General features: G+C 35.7%; 1 protein-coding gene across 2 annotated transcripts; it reads right to left on the reverse strand.

Annotated features, from left to right (window-relative positions):
• Positions 1-792: 792 nt before the first annotated feature.
• Positions 793-4,214, reverse strand: LOC109124410 (O-fucosyltransferase 11). 2 transcript variants are annotated; one of them, XM_010501789.2, is made up of 10 exons: positions 3,553-4,214; positions 3,365-3,455; positions 3,161-3,234; positions 3,003-3,091; positions 2,729-2,926; positions 2,422-2,626; positions 2,159-2,326; positions 1,907-2,074; positions 1,630-1,820; positions 793-1,408 (listed from the first exon to the last, which is right to left on the reverse strand). In XM_010501789.2, the coding sequence occupies exons 1-10, from the start codon at positions 3,889-3,891 to the stop codon at positions 1,177-1,179; spliced, it is 1,755 nt and encodes a 584-aa protein (XP_010500091.2). In that variant the 5' UTR covers positions 3,892-4,214; the 3' UTR covers positions 793-1,176. The 2 variants fall into 2 exon arrangements, with proteins under 2 accessions (XP_010500091.2, XP_010500090.2); XM_010501788.2 differs by having other exon boundaries at positions 3,365-3,458; positions 3,553-4,170.
• Between the last annotated feature and the right edge of the window lie 12,761 nt (positions 4,215-16,975).

A 16,975-nucleotide genomic window follows, 5' to 3' on the forward strand; every position in this document is an offset into this window, starting at 1 on the left:
TCATAAAAATAGTTTTCGAGATTTAATGGGTTAAAACTTTAATGGGTAAAGTTGTTTTTGAAAAAAATGATAATGTATAGATGTTGTTAAGATTTTTTGGTAATAAATGTAACAAATGTTGGTTAATTTAAGAAAGTTTAGTATTTGAGTTCCTCTGCAATGTTATTTAATGAAACTTTTTTAGGGGTTAATGTTGTAAAAAAAACTAAATAAGTAAAACCAAAAGGGCATAAACCAAAATGTATTTCAAAAATGTTAATATATATACATATATATATATATACACGTATGTTTCCAAAATGTTTCCATTTCTTATTTTTCTAAAAATCGTTTCACGTATCCGAAACGTTTTGCTTCCGTATTTCCATTTCTTTGCAACCTAGTTTAAAACTAAAAAAGGAACTGGCTAGAAAATATTAAAGTTTTGTATAATCTATAATCAGTTAATTATGATGTGATAGTTTGTGTTAGATAATTTTCCTAATTTTAAATTCCAAAATCAGTATATTACATGAGTACCCTTATTCCTTGAGATGAATATACTTAAGAGACCTAAGCTAGATAGATTTTCAACTTCTTAAAGTACGTACAATAATTACGTAAACTATTGAATGATGATGAACCAAGGTGTGTTGCAATACAATCAAAGGTTATTAAAGCTAGATTTTGTACGTCATTCCTCAATCGTTGTCTACGGTGTAGTTTAAACCTTTGAAGATCTACGTGCATATTTGCATTGATTCACATATGATTACGAAAGAGGAAGGTGTAATGAAGACGAAAGAGAACATGTTTGCGGAAGCCAGATCGATTGAATGTAAAATCTAGTGGGAAGCTGGGGACTGTTACAAAGAACTTTCAGAAAAAAAAAAAAAAAGACCAACTGTAAATTTCTCTATACACTTGAACAATCTGAGAGACAGAGTGTAAAGTAATGACAAAAAAAGAAGAAGAAGAAAACCTAAGTACAGAAAATCACCAATGTTTTTGTGACTATCCTAACTCCTACATGACCAGAAATAGCAAGCAACACAGTTTCAATCCTAGAGAGTTCTTACACTTGTGTGAACTCAATTCCCTCACAAAAAATCTCCTCCATATATGATTCCGACAAGAGCACAAAAACGTTCAGGACTTGGCACAAAGCTTCAGTGTAAGGGTCAAAAAGAGTCGAGACTATAGTCTTGCAGTACTCATGAGGTTGGAAGTTGGATGAAGTGCTCCAAGATTCTGAATGTTTCCGGTAGCTGAGAAATTGGAAGACAAATGAAAGATGCATTCGCATTCGGGTAAAGGGTATGTGTAAATGGAAGTTTTCCGGTTGATCTTCCTGACCCTAGGTACCATCACTCCCTTTCTATCACTTTCCCCTAGCATCAATTTCATCTCTTTTTTGAAAACTTCCCACCTGTTCAAGATTCAGATTCAGAGGAAATTTGTACAAATTCCTATTCAAAAAGTGTAAAACGGCTCATTATAAGGTCTCTTGTGTGCATGAGAGCTATGGAAGATATGTCAAAACTCTGCGTCGTTTCTTGGTTCTATATTTTATCAAAAGGTTCATCTCTTCCTAGTGTTTATATATATTATACATTAACTCTACGATGAGGAAAGGAAGAGTTATTGCACCTCACGTCCATGTTCTGAAGAAGGAGAACGAGTTTAGGTTTGTCCGGTATGACAGTTTTAGCATGTCCACCGAAGAGGAATCTCCGATGGCCCATCAAAAAATGGGGAAAGTTTCCACCTTGAGTTGTCACAAACACTTCACTTAACAAGCTCACTGTGTAGTCCAAAGCAGCCATTCTGGAAGAATATCCCTAATAAAATCAGAGCAATAAGACAAATTATCAGACTTGGAAATGTTGATTTGGCTTAGAGACTGATGTAAGTCAAAATAAAAAACCTCAAATGGGGCAAGCTCCTCTGGAGTTGCAAGAGACTCTTTTGTGTAGAGACGGGGAAACATTTCCTGGAGAGGAGCCAAATGTTTCTCACGCTGATAGATTCGTCCCGAGGCCAAATATATTGAAGTGTTGTTATCAAATCCCATACCACGGAGCATCATACCGACCTATGTTGACAATGGAAAATACCAATTAGAAAACAAAGCTCAATAAAGAAAATTTTGACGGAAATGTTGTTAATCAATGCCAACCTCTAACGGGGTAAGGGGACATTTTCCATTAACTCGGTTAAGGTCGGGCCTAATGACACGGTCTCTTCGTTTGAACTTTCCTTTCCAACTTTTCTGTCTGATCACATCCATTTCAGATTTCTCAGCTCTTCCACCTTCGTAGAGACAACATGAGAATGCCACCATGTCCTTAAAAAAACAAGGCTTTTTAATTAAATCCTTGTCTCTCTAAACCATAAAAGTGACTCTAACTAAATACATCAAAGACAAAAAAAAAAATATACCTCCTCAAACCGAAGGTGAACTGAGACATACTTTCCTCCGGTCTCTGAGCTTTTCTCGACCATCCGATCGACTAACTTTTCAGCTAGTGTTGATATGGGTGAAGAAAACTTCAATGCATTGTAATTAGCTATGCACCTCAAAAGTTGGATATATGGTGGAACACTCATCGCCAATCTATTTGCGAAAGGAGAAATCCGTATAACCCTGAAAACAAATAAACAATGACATCCCCCCCTTAAGAGACCAAAAAAAAGAAAAAAAAGAGTTGTTAAGTCATGTAAGAAGATATAATATAAGTCAACCTACCCATGTTCCTTTAAGAGCGGATAGACTTCCCCATTATAGTAGTTTACGGTAGCCCAAGCTTGAACCCGAATAGTAGGGATACTTGACATGTTGTAATTAAAACGAGTCATTATCTCATCAGGAACATCTCTCACAATTTTCACATAACCTTCGAGGCTAGATATGAAATGATCTTCGTCATAAATATCCCCAAATGTGCTGCCACAATTATTATACATTCCTTAGTCCAAAATATTTTAACAAAAACTGTGATATTTTTAAAATGGCTACTTACCTAGAATCCTTCCAAATAGCATGAAATTCAAACTGGGGTATGACTAAAACTGCGTTGAGGAGTCCAGCAACAGCCACAGCATTGCAAATCTGAAACAATCGAAAAAATTGAATAACAAGAAACATGTTTTAGCAAGAGGAACAAGAAGAAGATGATACCGCTGAACGCTGCTGATTAAGACCACCATTTGCCTCAACGATCAAGTAACCAGTAGGAATAAGATGAGAAGATTCTGAAACAAAAATTCATCAAAACGCATTTGTAAGATTGTTCTAAAGAATCAAGTTTATTTAATGATCCAAGAAACTAGGAAGCAAGCAGCCATAAATAAAAACTAAAAAGGAAATAAGTTAGCTCCTTACCACTGGTAAGACCAAGACGTGATGAAACTGTTGAATTAGGACAAGGTTTTGGCATTTTTGGTCTCCTTTTGTATTTCCACACAGAAGACAACTGCTACCAAAATCGAACAAAGGGACATTTTTTAAACAATCGACATAAAAATCGAGACTTTACTGTGGAAGACGAAGAGAATGCAAAAAGAACCTACCTCAAGGGCGGTTGAATTGTCAGAGAGAATGTCATCTTTAAGTTTCCGGTAAATCTCGGGGCTCCGATAAACAGACCCGGGAACATAAACCCACCCGACAAGACCCGAGAAAGGACCGACACACATGAGAAGCCCAGAAGCGTAAATCATAGGAAGGAGAAGCAAGTAACGGAGATTTCTACGGAGAGAGAAAGAGGAAGCTCTGAGTAAAGTCTGCCGCCGTTGACGACGGAGGACACGCCGGTTTGGAGATAAAGGCGGGCTTGGTGACTCACTTCGACAGCCATTATCGTTACCTGTAACAACACCATTGGGCTGGTGGTGGATTTTACTTTTCATCAAGCAGAAACTATGAAGTTTCGATTTTTATTTTGTGTGGAGAGAGAGAGAGAGAGAAAGAAAGATCTGGCTTTTGTGTGTGTTTAATATACTCTCCGAGCTTGAGAGAGAGAGAGAGAGAGAGAGAGAGAGAGAGAGTGGTGTATCACAGAGATCTCATGGAGGTTTGTACAGATAATGTTGGAGGAGATGGATCTGTGGAAAGTTTCAGTAACATTGTCGAAGTTCTTTTTATGGTCTGACGCATAAGACAGTGAGATTATTAAAGAGACGAAACATGATTACACCAAGAATAAATTAGTCATTTAAAGATTTTCTCTGTTGTTGGTCATTTCATTTTTTTAAATAAAATTTAAAGTAATGTCAAGGTCGTTTTATGATTCAATCCAACAGATTCAAAATTTGATTAGGAAAATGTTTCTTTCAACTGATTAACTTATTTTGGAGTAATTTCAACTGATTTTTTTTTCTTCTAATGATTACTATTTGTAGAAAATTAAATGATAATATTGGTGATGTTAAAGAGAAAACAAAAATGTGTAGAATAATTTATTATTTTAAAAAAGTTTTATTGATTTTTTAAGCACATGATAACTTCTTTTTAATGGTAATTTTCATAAATACTACTAAAATGAGTTTTCTCTTTTTTTTTTGTAAAAAAAAAATATCACTTTTAGTTTGATCCCAAAAATATCATAATTTTTTTTTCTAAAAATACCATTAAATTTGTTTTTTTTCTAAGAATACCAAAAAAATAATAAAAAAAGTTTTTATATACTCTAAACTTAAAAATTTCAACCCAAACCTTAAAATTTTTTTATATCCAATGAAAAATAATTTTTTTTGTGTTTGTGGTATTTTTGGAAAAGAAAAACTTTGTGGTATTTTTGGAAAAAAACTCAAGTGTAGTATTTTTGGATAAAATACTTAAATTGTGATATTTTGAGGAATTCCTCTTTTATTAACTGTGACATGAATAGTTAATAGTTTGTTTTTTGGTTTTTTTTGGGGTGAAAGTTTATATTTTGTTTTAAATATATTGTTGATTTGATTTCAAAGTTAGAATAGTATACTAAAAATTTTAGATGTTTTTAAGATGTTATATTTCCAAAAAGATGTTGGTAGATAAGAAAAAATAATGGTTTTATATTAAATCGTGGAACAAATCTATAATTTATTTTCTTATAAATTTCTATAATTCTACTTGACCATTTTTTCAACTTAACAAGTTAACTAAATTGGCTGTGTAAATACACCGATTAATTTTATGCGGATTGTTTACTAGAAACGTTACCTTTACTAAATATTTATGGGATTGTTCATCCAATTTCTTCACTCTAGAATACTCGGTTCCTCCAATTGGCTTTCCGGTCGCATGAAATATTCTTGATTTAATAATACAAATACACAATAGCAATGCATTTCCTAGCCGGAACAAGGTAGAAACTAGTCGAATAGCGGAAGAAAACAAAGTTTTTTTTTTGGCTCAACATCAACTTTTCATTTACCAAATCAAAGACACATTACATTCACCTCTATAGATTTAGACCACAACAAATACAATGGTTGATCAAATACAACCCTGGAACAATAGCCAGATCCAACGCTACCCAATCGAGAACCATTGCATTTTTTAACCACTATGAGATAGATATCACTCCACGACTCGGAGTGAAATCATCTCTTAAACCACCTAAATTGACCCAATGACACGAAAACAAATACTAACACAGAAGAGGCCTAAGCTGCTACTGAAAACAGCTCAAAATCCAGCTATGAGATCCTCATGATCGACGCGTAGAACTTTTCTCAATAGCTTCAACACCCATAGACGCATTATCAGAAAAGCTTGGTCTCTCCGGTTTTCCCTGTTCTGGTCTTAAACCTAAAATGGACACGACATCCAACTGATCCGACTAAGAGTCATGAAGCTATAATAATCGGCGAAATAGATGGTTCTCCGAACTAACTATACAAAACCAGAATGCTAATCATTAAAATTAGAAATTGGAGCACAGATTAGCATATCATCACCTTACAGTGAAAGTTCAAATTGACAACATCACTTCCGTTCAGTTATAAAGCATTCACCACCTTGGTCGGACTGAAAGAAAAACAAAACACCACCACCTCTTGTTGCAGGACACCGCCATGGCTGATATGAGAGGTAAGGTTTGAGGAAGAATCTAAAACCCACCACTAAAGCTCGTCGAAGAAAGCTTCAGCCCTCACTACTCCCCTAAGCCCACAAACCACCGGTTTCGCCACAAACCGCCAGTAACAAAACAGAAAACGAATTCGCCACAGATCCACCAGACATGGCCAAGATTGGACGCTGTTCTCTAACATCTGCATCAGAGCCTTCACTGGCGACCTCCACCCAACAGATCTTCGCTTCACACACCAAGGAGTCGTCGGATCCACTACCTTCGGGAAGCATCCAACCGACAATGATAACATAACAAGAAACAGGAGACTGAAAGGAACAACAAAGAAGAAAAAAAACTAATCGGGACGGAGCCCTCTCCGGTTCTCCCTCTCACGGCGAATTTAGGGTTTTCGCAGGCTCTAGTGCTTTTCTGTTTTTAATACCCTATGTCGGAAAAACAAAGTTACAAAGAGAAAATTGGGTTTTTGGAATAATATGTGGCCTGGTCTTTAGTTATTTGAGCTCAGGTTTTTTTATATATATATAATATCAATGAGAGTCACATAATATTTAGTTATCATTACAAACCAAAAAAACAATGTTTTGAAGAAAAGTTAAAAGTCTTTGGAAAGATCTAAACCGAACGTTTTGGTAAGTGATGATTACAAAAGAAGCATAATATGTGGACATAATAAGACCGAAACACCATTTAATCCGATAATATGCATGTTTTCTTAAAAATAATAGACATGTTTTTTTTCTTTTTTTTTTTTTTTTTTTTATAATTCAGGTTTCAGGATAAATCTCTATATTTATATAAGAATCCGAAATTAATATTTGGAGAGAGAGTATTTCATAAGTTTACAAATATATCCAAACCAATGAGCCCATATTCATTTGGTTAAAGAGATAAAATTAAACAATTCTAAAAAAATCAATTCCTCACATGTACTAATAAAACAACTCTTCCACCAAATTTGAATGACTAGCCCACCAGCTCGTAGTTAATAATATGCATGTTGCATATTATATACATTATAAATAGATATTTGTTATCAACCTAAAATCATCTACACAAATATATTTTGTTCTGATTAATTACAACATAAAGCATAAAAAAATTAAATATCGATAATGAAATGTTGTAAAGCAAACAGATGTACTTTACGTCCAGTTAAGTACAGCTACGGTGATACTAGCATTATAAGTATGAATACGCACTTCGATTTTTGTATAATTTCACTTTATTCATTACAGGTCTGTAATATCGAATATGAGACGGTACTAAAATATTGAAAAAAAAATATGAATTAGGTCCGTTAAAAGAAAGTGGTCACATACTACACATAGGCACTTGGTGGAGAGAAAAATGTGCTGAGTATTATTTTGTAATATCTTTCTCCCAACATCATAATATTATTTTGTCTTTTTTTTTACTACTAGTAGCCATATTTTATTTACACATAGCTACCAGATTTATGAAAATTTAGATACTTACTTGATTTTAGTATAATTCAATGAAAAAATATTTAGGAAATGTCCTATTTCCACATCAAAACCATCGCATTATATCGTAAAGATTAGTTGTCTTCAAACCTCGAGGCTATTGTGAGATAACACAAAACCTCAATATACACTAATCTCACCTACCAAAAACTCCATATCATACTCATATCATACTCCTAGGCTGAAGTCGATCGTTTCTGATTCGGAGCATCTACAACAAAGTTAGCTTTACCAGGATGGTCAGCTATCTCCAGATCATAATCTACCACCAACTCAATCCACCGTCTCTGCCTCAAAATCAGCTCAAACGGAGTGAGAATGTACTTCAGGCTGTTATGATATGTAATTACTTGTACTTTCCCGCCATAAAGATAAGACCTCTAAATCTTCAAGACAAAAACCACAACTGCCATCTCCAAGTCATGAGTAGGATAGTTGTCTTCATGCTTCCGCAACTGCCACAAATCATAAGCAACAACCTTCATATCCCGCATCAATACACACCCAAGCAGACTCTGGAAGCATCTGTATGCACCATATAAGCCTCATTTTGCTCAGGCAAAGCCAATACTGGTTTAGTACTCAACATCTCCTTTAGGCTTGCCAAACCCTCCTCACACTCCGGTGACCACACAAAAGGAACATTCTTCCCTATTAGCTTAGTCGTCGGTCGTACCTTGTTCACAAAATCTCCTGTAGTAACCTGCCAACCCAAGAAAACTGCTGATCTCAGTGGCATTATGCGGTCTAGGTCAATCTCTAGTAGCATGAATCTTCTCTGAATCCACCAAAACTCGCTCCTCAGAGACATTGTGACCTAGAAAACCCATCTGTCTTTGACAGAAACTGCACATACTAAACTTTGTGAACAATTTCTGCGCCCGCAGCTTCTCTAGAACTGCTCTCAAATGTACGACATGCTCTTCAGAACTCTTAAAATACACCAGGATATCAGCGATGAAATTGATGACATGCACTCCATGAATGACATTATGCAACTCCACGAGACTAATAATCAAATCCGCTGGCATTGACACTCATGCAATATGAATATCTACCCCTCTCGCACATCCAAGAACCGTTAGTAATTGTCTCCCACAACCTTAATGGCTTTGAACTGCTCACTATAATCCCCTCTGATTTTTCTCATTCGACACATGTCGGGGTAATGAAGCGATGAATTGCTGTATAGTCAAAATAGACGTGGGACCTAAACCCACCCATCAATAAAGTCACTACACAAACCTCATGTGGCAAGAAAACTAACATTTTATCACAGATAAAAAAAAATCCAAACTACTAAAATTCACCAAGTATGATTCTTTGAAGTTATATCTATGATCGCTCCAGTACTGGTTCCTCCGGTCTCCATGATCGAGTACATTCGAGGCGCCTGCTTTATCCGCCCAACACCTACACTCCAAGTTGCACTCCAAACTGTGCCACTACAACTACCACCGCCATTTCCTGCAACTAGGGACACTTGGGTGTGATATAACCTAGCTCCCTCCATTGATAACAAATTTAAACTGCCGCCTGAACTATCGTTGGAGCACTCATTTGAGGACAGTTTGCTACCTTGTGGTTTATGCTACCGCACCTGTAGCATCCCACACCACTTGACTTTTGCGTGCCCTCTCACTTCCTCTTAGTTTCCTGTGCAGGTTTGACGCCCTTGCCAAAACCACCATGATGTTGAACCTTCCTGGGCTGAACCGCTAGACTGGCTGTTTGAACATGTGTTCTCATGTCATCTTTGATCTCAGTTGAGGTCTCAACCAACTCCACCCTTGTGTGTGTTGTAGTTCTACATTCTGTAATGGACTCTCAAGTCCTCATGAAGTTTCCTCATGAACCTACGCACTTGGGCCCCTTGGACTCCATCGTCTGACCTCCATACACTATGAATCAACTAATCTCTACATACAACTCACGAACCAACTGAGCTCCCTGCATCAACTGCATAAACCGCACTTCTATCTGATCTAGTTCCTCTAGAGGGAAATACTTGCTGTTGAACGCCTCCACAAAGTCACCCTACGTCATCTCCTTCCGAACTCTCCTGGCAGCCACCGACTTCCACCACACATGAGCATCATCTGCTAGGTCATGAACTCCAATGTCAACCCGATACTCATCGGGAAACCTGAGGGACTAGAAGTTTTGTTTTATCCTAATCCTCCAGGCATCAGGTAAAGTAGGCTCAATACCATTAGTGAACAATCTTTGCAAATGCTCCAACATACAGATGGATTGTGACAAATTTCCTGCGGCTGCAGCCATGTGGTGTTGCATTCCTGCTACCCTATGCGGTACAACTAGAGCCTGCATCATAACAACTCATGGTAGACGTTCCAACAATTTCATCAATAAGTACGTAATGCGGTCATCTCGACCAAGGGCTCCACCTACTGTGACTCCCACACCTGGAAGCCCAACACCACTGGCCACGCCGACAACGACATTGTCCACACCAACTCCACCCTACCTCCACCGGCCAAACCCTCGATTTTCTCCTAAAATAACCAAATATCATTAAATACTGAATCCAATATACGAATAAACCAAAAACCAATAACCATCAATCCAATAATACCAAGAAACAATAAACTAGCAACCTAACACTATTTTAATAACCCACTCTAGAAACCTATCAATAGCCATACAACACATCTACGAGCCATTAGAGGATTGGTTTGGTTGCATGATCACACTTTCCCTTTACTTGGACCACAAACAAAAATTGAGATGCATGAGTAGTATCACAAATACTCAGTGAGACAATCCTCTCATCTACTAGCTATACACAAAAACTTTGAGAATCTCAAATCAACAAGCAAGAACAAGAACAATCAAACTAGGCAAGTAACAAACAACAACCGCCTACTGAAGGTTGTTGATCAACACTGGCCTCCTGACGACTCGAAAATCTTAGCTTGTTTCGACTGACACCTCCACATGGAGTCGACCGAAACTCACCAAAGCTCTCGTGATATCAACTCATTGTTGTCGACCGACACCCTCCAGGTGTTGGTCGACACCGATGCCAAGCTTTGTTATCCTCAAAGCTTCAAATCAGATCTCCTTCTCTAGTCGCACCAAGCTAAACCAAGGTCCACACAAGAGTCTTACAAAGCCATATGAACAACAAAATCAGAAAAAAATAAGCAAGGGAATCAATCACACAACTCACAGAACACAAAACATAAAAATATCAAACCTAGATAAGCCATGGTCATGCACTCACGTCTTAAACAAGACGATTCTGACCAACAATGACGAAACTAACACCACAAAAGCCTCCAACACTTCCTTAACCTTAGATCCCTACTCCTAGAACAAATCTCACCAAAATAGACACATAAAGCTCATATCAAGTTAATTTGATTAGTTTACATTTTACGAAACAAATTATTCCTACAGATTAGTTCTTAGTATAATTTTTTATTATAGTCATATATTAAGGATAAAAGCTATTCATCTCTCGAATAGTAGCTTTATCATAAGATTTTGTAAAACCGTTTATAATTTTTTCAACAAAAGAAATATTATCGAAATCATTATTTAATACAATTAAAGATGATGAAACTATGATATTATTTAATAGTTCATATAAAACTATATATAATAATTTTTTTTGGAAAATTATTAGTTGTATATGTAACTAAGATTAAAATTCGTTTTTTATAAAATTTGCTTGGTAGAAGATTCGAATGGGTGGCAGAGTGTCGAAGAATTGATCTATTTCAGAAGGCTTGTGATGGATTCGAATTACCGTTGGTGATGGTTTTGAGATGAGATCTAAATACTCCGGTTAAAGAACTCATTCGGCGATAGAACTCATTCGCTTAACCATTAAAACCTAAATTTGTTTTTTCTATTTTCGTTCCCAAAAATTTCTTTCGTTTTGTAACTGTTCACTAATAAAAATGTTTTAATTAAAAAAATTTATAATTTTTTAATTTGTATTAGCATAATATACTATATACATATATATTGTAAAATAATAATAGTTATACAATGATGCCAAAAGAATGTACTTTTATGGGAAACTTGAATTAATGGTATAACTGAAAATTGGACAATTAAAATCCACATGGGACCGTGATTTATGAGTGGTCCTTAACTGTTTTCCTCTTCTAGTCAAAGCTGAGCCGTTTGATTGATCACAAACGTGGGATCCCCAATAAAGCGGGCAAAGCTTATGTTTCTTCTTCTTATTATTCTCATTATTTTCTTAGCTTTAGATTTTTACCTAAATTACCCTGTAATCTCATTAAGAAAGGTCGACACTTTTAAGGGTAATCCAGTCCACCAAACCTTAAAAACAGCTGGATAGTGACGAGAAGCACGCTGTGATTGATTTCTCTTAATCTATGTAAACAAATTTTTTTTTTAAAACCCCACTTGTTGTATTTTAAACTAATGTCGTAAATTCTACAGTTTTTGAATAATTATTATTGTCCAGCTTGTGAATGTGTCAAACATCCATGCATGCATGTTGGTGTCGCCTCATGCTGACAAATATATATGCATGTGTGTAGTATATGCATGTTTTCTGTTTTCATGCATTTGAGTTTTGACTTAAGCATGCGCGATCGTCGGGTTTATTATATCAGTATATCACGTGATAGTGTGCCTTTTCAGTAAGTTATCCTTCATCAGGTATTGATTTTTTATTTATTTACTTTCGATAAAGTAGTTTTTGTTGTTAAAAACTTACAATACAAAGATTTTTTGGCATAATGTAAATGGTTGACATAAGAGGGAGGTATTGAATTAGACATTTTAAAGGATTTTGGAAGATTTGTAAAATGGCTTGTTATTCAACTAGTGATTTCAGTTTATTCTCTTAAATCATATGTTATTCAACTTGGATTTTTATAAAATCATTCAGAATCATATACAATCACTTGTTATTTAATATACAATTTGTGAAAATCATATCAAATCCATTGTTATTCAAAAATTAACAAATTCTTTGTAAAATACTTCAGAAACAGATTTTGGGAGAGTTCTAATGCTCTTTTCTAATTATTTTATTTTTCAATTGAAATAATAATTTATCATCATCGATCCCTATGTTCTTCAATTTAGGAAGAATGACGAAAATGGTCTGTATCGTTTTGTTCTTGACGATAGATTCATATTAGAAAGCTTGTGGAAAGAGAAATGGAAGCTGGCTTGTGTGGAGAATTTCCAGAGATATGTAGAAACCATTGTGAAGAAACTATTACGATGGTATATTGGTATGGTACAAATTGGATAAGGGTCTGCTTTAGAGATTCTGTTCGATCATTAACATGATGATAATTATTATCATCGTCTTCTTCTTCGTCGTTCTTAGATTCATCATCCACGATGATGATAATTATCAAATTGCTCTTCTTATTGATAAATTATCAATACACAATCTAAGAACGACGAAGAAGAAGACGATGATGATAATTATCAAATTGCTCCACAGCTCTTCTTCTTGTTAATTATCATCATCGGCGGTGGCAATGTCATCCACCACCTGATAGAGCATCTCACCAGCGGCGGTGGGGAAGAAGAAGACTCACACCAACTAACAATGCTTATGAACATCAACTTCTTGATGATTGTGTATTGTTTTCAATTGTTCTACATGAAGAAGAAGACTCACTAGAATTAAGAAAACCTTCTCGGCTTTCTCTACACAATTATGTTCATAAACTTGTCGATGATTGTGTATTGTTTTTACTCTTCACTATCTTTTAAAATCTCACCAAATCTAACCAAATATATCTCTCCAAAAAAACCATTGAAATTCTTTTTAAAATCACAAAAAATATTATGAAAATCCACCAAAATCATTAGATATCCATCACAGTCTCTCAAAATCTAAATTTGACAAAATCTTGTACAATCCCTAAACAATACCCCCTCTTAAGTTATGAATTTTTTCTTCACAATTTAACATGTGACATTTGATATAGGTTTTGGCTGGTTATTTTTGGTTATAGAGACCTCAATTTTAGAATTTAATCTGTAGGTGCCTTGACTGTAAAAATTTTAACTGTTACTGATTGTTTATCAACAAATTTTAAAGTTGTAGCTGATTTTTATATTATTATTATTATTATTATATATTAATAATATAATTATAATAAATATAAATTATGTCAGAATTTAATTCATATAGCAATTTAATAACAAGAGTAAATTTTGTTTATGATAAATTAAAATTTTAAAAATGTAAGTCAATTAAATATGTGATTTTGTATGAAAATTCTCTTTTTTTTTCTTTTTGTTTTTGGTGATTAATTTTTAATTGTTTTGAATGTGTTTTTTTTTTGACTAGTTATATGAGTAGTCAAAAATCTATTAAACACTAATCAATGCATTGTTTTGAATGTTACTCTCTTACTAATGATGAATTTCATAAACTATTTTACACCATTATTAGTGATCATGATGAAAATAGAAAAATGATTATTGAAATAGATCTTAAAAGAAATAGAAAAGAATGATAATTATTAATTTGTAAAAATATATTATGTAAATATATAAAAATACTTTTGGAGAGCTCTTAAATACATTGGGGAGACAAAAAAAGAATATTTTTATAAGTATTTAGTTTTAAAGCATGGTTTTGATACTTTAAAAAAAATAAGAAAACAAGGAAGGAAAAAAAGAAGTTGACTTAACTTGCTTTCGAAGCTTTAAAAAAATGTAAAAGCAAAAAAAGTGTGACTTACAATAAAATAGCTGTCATGCTTTAAATAATTTGAAAGTCTTAAATGTCTGTTACTAATCAGGGCCATAGAAGAAACACCTCATCCGAATCCAAAATTGAATCCTAAACCGACTAAAAAACTCGATCCGAATCAGCTCTATTTTTTTCTTTCAAGAGGGGTTGAAACAAACCAACCCATATTTTCTGTTTTTAATATAATAATAATTTTCTAGTAGTCTCATACTTATTGTCAATCTAACCATTCAAATCAAGCAGCGGAAATAACAGAACATTATACCAATGAAATAAATAACCAATAATGAAGAAATCAATAACATCTATCTAACAATACCAATAACATAAATCAAGTCATAGAACATTGAACCAACAACCTAAGCATCCGTTTTAGACCAGTACATTCCATTCTAGCAACCTAATAACAGCATAGAACAAAACAATGAAGCCTCTAGAACATGCTCCTCTTTATTGCATTGATTCCACGATCACACTTTACCTTTACCTGAACCACAAACACAAATTGAGAAGCATGAGTATTTTCATAAATACCCAATGAGACAATCCTCCCATCTACTGGCCTATACACACAAGCAATTGAGAATCTCCTACCAACAAACAACATATAAACAATTTAACCAGGGAAGGCAAGTGTCAGCCGCCTGCTGAAGGGGTTGTGTTAAGTGACACCCTCCTGGTGTCGATCGACACGGCCACCTGGCGAAGGTTACATCGACCAACATACCTTCTGTCGCTCGACGACTTTCTTCACGCCTACATGGTGAAGTCTGGGCGAACTAAAGGCACTCTTTATGCCAGTCCGCTCTCGGGACTTAAGGTCTTTGATGAAATTCCCGAGAAGAGTGAAAAATGGCACAAATCTTTCTTATTCTTTCCCGTTAATGAGCTCACCTTTGGACAACTCAATGATTTATTTGTTCTGAAGTGGTCGTCAAAAATTGGTAACGTAGAACACTTTGTGGGATAAGTTTTTCCTGTTCCTTTTTCACTTCTAACTTCCTTTTTTTTTTAGCTCACTTCGAGCGAGGTCAGCTCTCTCCTACCTTCGTACCGTACATATCCCAATTCTATAGTGGTAAGATCGCTTGGGACTCTTTCTCGTGCGCCTGCATTAGGGAGTCTGGAGTGAGGCTAGAAACTGTTCTTACGTGTGCTCCTCTACTCCTTGGATCCTCGACACTTCCTGGGACTCCTTCTCGTGCTACCACATTAGGGAGTCCGGAGTGAGGCTTAGAAGGATCTTGATCTCGGTGAGAAAAAAGTGAAGAGACTGATGTTCGTCGCGCTTGTAAAGGGGAAATCTTGTACTCCCGTGAAGGAAAAAGCACTGACTCTCCGGCTCCTGAAGCGAGCACAGTTCACGCTTCGACACCCGAATCGTCTAGGCCCTCCTTTATTATTAGATTCTTCTGATGAATCCAAGGAAAAGGGAAATCCCGCCCCGGTTCTCAGCGGAGTGCAAACTAAGAGCAGCTCGTAGCAGTCTGAGCAATCTATGAAGAGGAAAAAACCGTTGTCTTCCTCGACTTCTCGAAAGAAATTCAGCGCTGAAACTAATTTCTCAGGGTATGAGCAAAGTAAGACCAGTTCACGAGGGGGAGTACCCTCGTCTGAGAAGAGATCTAGTGATACTCCCACCAAGGATTCGAGTGGTTCATCGAGCAAACCTCTCCTAAAAGAACAGCGCTACTCACCCCGTGGTAAGTGGATTTTTTTTAGATACAGTAGTAATGAATTCATATTACAAGGAAAAACCTTGTTTACTTCGGGAAGCTCCCCCCACAATTCCAGCATACATAATGCGTAGCTACGTTTGTCTGAGAGTTCGTATCGCGTCCTTTGTGGATATGTCCAAGACCAACCGTGAGAACTTCTTCCGGTTGCACGTGGGTGATGGCTGCGTATGCTACTACTTCCACCCATTGATATGATTCTCCCAAGAAATTGGAACCTTCTAGTTGGTAGATAGAGAGACCTTGATTCTAAAGACAATGAAGCCTTAAGAATAAGGATGGTGGAATGAATACTCGCACAATAATTGCTGAAAAGCTCTTGATATAATGGTTTGATCTCTCAGGCTCGCACCAAGTAGATCGGATCTCTCAGCATCGCACTAAGAACATCAGTTTTATTGAATGTTGGAATCACACCAAGCAGTCGGTTTTGATTGTTGGAATCACACCAAGCAATCAGTTTTGTTCACAAATAACATAAGAGAATTACTCTTACAAAAGAAAAGGTTTTGATAAAAAGTTGGTTGATTATTTCATTGCTGTTACATGAGTTTATGTAGGAAAATAAACTTGGAAACAAAGCCAAGTATTAATTATTCTTGAAGACTAAAAACAATAAAGATGGATAGTTGAATGAAGACCCGATTCTTAGTGTTTCCCTTCTCAAGGTGAAGAGAATTACTATATTTTCGTTACTTCTCTTTGACCACAAAATAAAGTAACTATTTTGGGCTCTCTTGTACATGAATTAGGATCAAAGTGGGCTGGACTTGATAGACATCATCTCCATTATAATTTCCCTTGCTCTCTCTGGCCAAAAACATTTATATCAGCCCATTGAGTGCATCCTTGAAGTGATTCCGGTGGCTTCTCTTTGAGGGAATATATGACTCCATATTGTTGACTATGAGGCAGAAGTGCACCCCTTTTAGTGAGACCTTTCTTTATTCCTTCAAAATC

The sequence above is a fragment of the Camelina sativa genome, chromosome 3, assembly GCF_030686135.1.
Source record: "Camelina sativa cultivar CO46 ecotype springtype chromosome 3, ASM3068613v1".
In the NCBI taxonomy this organism is placed as follows: Eukaryota; Viridiplantae; Streptophyta; class Magnoliopsida; order Brassicales; family Brassicaceae; genus Camelina; species Camelina sativa.

Excerpts from the sequence above, each read along its gene's own strand:
- LOC109124410 (XM_010501788.2), bottom strand. The coding sequence starts at position 3,891 with ATGAAAAGTAAAATCCACCACCAGCCCAATGGTGTTGTTACAGGTAAC. Across the intron at positions 2,927-3,002 it reads GCTATTTGGAAGGATTCTAG|CACATTTGGGGATATTTATG; the intron begins GTAAGTAGCCAT and ends TAATTGTGGCAG. Across the intron at positions 2,327-2,421 it reads TTCACCTTCGGTTTGAGGAG|GACATGGTGGCATTCTCATG; the intron begins GTATATTTTTTT and ends TGTTTTTTTAAG.